Raw genomic sequence first — 2759 nt, 5'->3', positions numbered from 1 at the left:
GAGACACTTGCGAGGGGACTGTCTATACACCCCGAAACCAGACACTGGGATGATACGCTCAAGGTATATACAACACCAACAAATGCTCCTGCTGCTGCTGCTGCTGCTGCTGTTGCTGGTGCTGTTGCTGTTGCTGCTGCTGCTCTTGCTGCTGCTGCTGCTGCTGCTGCTGCACTGCAAGCGTTGCACACAAACTTTTGCAGCTACGAATCCTGAGCTGCAGCAGCTGCTGCAGTATCTCTTCTCCCTGCAGCAGCAGCAGCAGCAGCAGCAGCAGCAGCAGCAGGGTGTGTGCATGCTGTATGTGGCTGCAGCTGTCTGTCCCCCTCCGGTTCAAGGCAAATTCTTCTTGTGTTTATTTTCCTTTTATGGAGACACAAATACCCCCAGTGCTTTTACCCAAAGAAACAAAAAAATATATTAAGTAAGAAAAGGAGACAGAGAAAAAGGAGACAGAGAAAAAGGAGACAGTTTATTTAGGCTTTTGTTTTATTTATATTTTATATTTTAATATATATTATGTAAGAAAAGGAGACAGAGAAAAAGGAGACAGTTTATTTAGGCTTTTGTTTTATTTGTATTTTATATTTAAAAATAAAAAAAAGGAGACAGAAAAAGGAGACAGTTTATATATTATTTTATTGTATTTATATTTTATATTTTAAAATATATTAAAAAAAGGAGACAGAGAAAAAGGAGACAGAGAAAAAGGAGACAGAGAAAAAGGAGACAGTTTACATATTGTTTTATTTATATTTTATTTTTTAAAATATATTAAAAAAAGGAGACAGAGAAAAAGGAGACAGTTTATATTTTATTTTTTTCTCTGCAGGGAGAGACTGGTGCCCCCAGCAGCGAGCCGAAGACAGCAGTATAGGGTGTGGGGTGTACAGACAAAGACAGCAGCAGCCATAGCTAGAGATATAAAGGTAAGAAAAATAAATAAATAAATAAATAAATAAATAAATAAATAAATAAATAAATAAATAAATAAATAAAATGAGATGAAATAAATTAATTAATTAGTAAAAGGAGACAGATAAATTAATAGCAATATATATATATATATATATATATATATATCAAAAATTGTTGCTGTGCTCTGCTGCTGCTGCTGCTGCTGCTGCTGCTGCTGCTGCTGCTGCCTCTCCTGCTGCTGCTGTGCTCCCGCTGCTGCCTCTCCTGCTGCTGCTACTGCTGCTGCTGCTGCTGCTGCTGCTGCAGCTGTCTGCGTTGTTTGAAGAGTTGGTGCGTCTTGGGGTGTCTCCGCGTCGCTGTGCTTCTTTTCTCGTCGGTGGTTTGGCCGCTGCCCTGCGGGGTGTATCTCCAGCTGACTCGATACGGTGAGAGCTCGGGTGTATAGGCAGCTCGTAGCGCATGCATGCATGCATGCATGCATGCATGCATGCGTGCATGCGATATTTGGGGTGTATAGGCAGCTCATATCGCATGCATGCATGCGATATGAGAGTTGGAGTGTATAGGCAGCTCATATCGCATGCATGCATGCATGCATGCATGCGTGCATGCATGCATTGTATTTACTTCTTTTATTTATTTTTTTTTATTTTTTATTTTTGTTTATACTCCTTGCAGCGCAAAGGACTTGGCCCCGGCTCTGCTTAAAGCAGATAGAGGGGAGCTAACAAACAAAGTAAGGGTTTAGGGTTTAGGGTTTAGGGTTTGGGGTTTAGGGTTTAGGGTTTGGGGGAGGGCTTTCAGGCGCAGCGCGATGCATCCCCTACTTGCTAGGGTTTTAGGGTTTAGGGTTTAGGGTTTAGGGTTTAGGGTTTGGCTGCAGGCGCTGCGCCTGTACGTCGCTGCGCTCGCCCGAGGGGACCCCAATGCGAAGACACTGCTGGCTGACGATGTACAAACCCTAAACCCTAAACCCTAAACCCTAAACCCTAGAAGCTGCTAAACCCTAGAACCTAAAAGCTCCTAAACCCTAAACCCTAAATACTCCTTCTTACTGCATGATGAGAGATACAGCCTGCACAGCCTTAGGCTTGAATCCTAGGGTTTAGGGTTTAGGATTAGGGTTTAGGATTTAGGGTTTAGGGTTTAGGGTTTGGGGTTTAGGGTTTAGGGTTTGGGTGCGCAGGGGTCACAAGAGGAGACGGAGAGAAGGGCTGCAGAGGACTTGCAGCAGCTGATGAAACAAAAACAAAAGTAAACCCTAAACCCTAAACCCTAAACCCTAAACCCTAGACCCTTTGTGTGGAGTACTGGGGGGAGGGAGATGTGCGGTTTCGTTCTTGTGTACGATTCAGGGTTTAGGGTTTAGGGTTTAGGGTTTAGGGTTTAGGGTTTGTTCGCAGGCAGCAGCCGGGGGCGCTGGTTGGCGCTCTGCTGTCGATACACCCCAACCTCTCTCCTTCACGCGCACGGGGGCTCGTGGAGGAGGCGCTGGCTAGCCACAGCTAGCCAGCTAGCTAGCTAGCTAGCCAGCTAGCTAGCTAGCTGGCTAGATAGCCAGCTAGCTAGCTAGCTACGCTGGCGCTGGCTAGGTAGCTGCATGCAGACACACAGCTAGCTACAGCTAGCTGTGTGTCTAGCTAGCTGCAGCTAGCTGCAGCTAGCTAGCTAAATAAATATGCTGGCTGGCTGCGCACGCACAGCTAGCTAGCTACCGTTAACTAGGGAACTGGGGGCCTGTGGCTAGCTGCAGCAAGCAGCACAGCTAGCTGCTGCTGCTGCTGCTGCTGCTGCTGCTGCTGTCAGATCCTGTGGCTAGCTGCAGCAGGCAGCAGCTAGCT

General features: G+C 46.0%; 1 protein-coding gene across 1 annotated transcript in view; it reads left to right on the top strand.

Moving 5' to 3' along the window:
* The window catches only part of EMH_0076470 (uncharacterized protein), a gene marked incomplete at both ends in the record, with an annotated part of 3499 nt that extends 1072 nt beyond the window's left edge, over positions 1-2427 (top strand). The window contains 7 exons of the mRNA XM_013502517.1: positions 182-300; positions 833-929; positions 1225-1343; positions 1597-1654; positions 1802-1870; positions 2105-2172; positions 2322-2427. Coding sequence (XP_013357971.1) covers positions 182-300; positions 833-929; positions 1225-1343; positions 1597-1654; positions 1802-1870; positions 2105-2172; positions 2322-2427 — 636 coding nt within the window. The remainder of the gene's footprint in view (positions 1-181; positions 301-832; positions 930-1224; positions 1344-1596; positions 1655-1801; positions 1871-2104; positions 2173-2321) is intronic.
* Positions 2428-2759: the final 332 nt, after the last annotated feature.

Source organism: Eimeria mitis, genomic scaffold, assembly GCF_000499745.2.
Source record: "Eimeria mitis Houghton genomic scaffold, Emh_scaff4600, whole genome shotgun sequence".
In the NCBI taxonomy this organism is placed as follows: domain Eukaryota; phylum Apicomplexa; class Conoidasida; order Eucoccidiorida; family Eimeriidae; genus Eimeria; species Eimeria mitis.
This window is presented reverse-complemented; position numbering and strand designations above follow the sequence as displayed.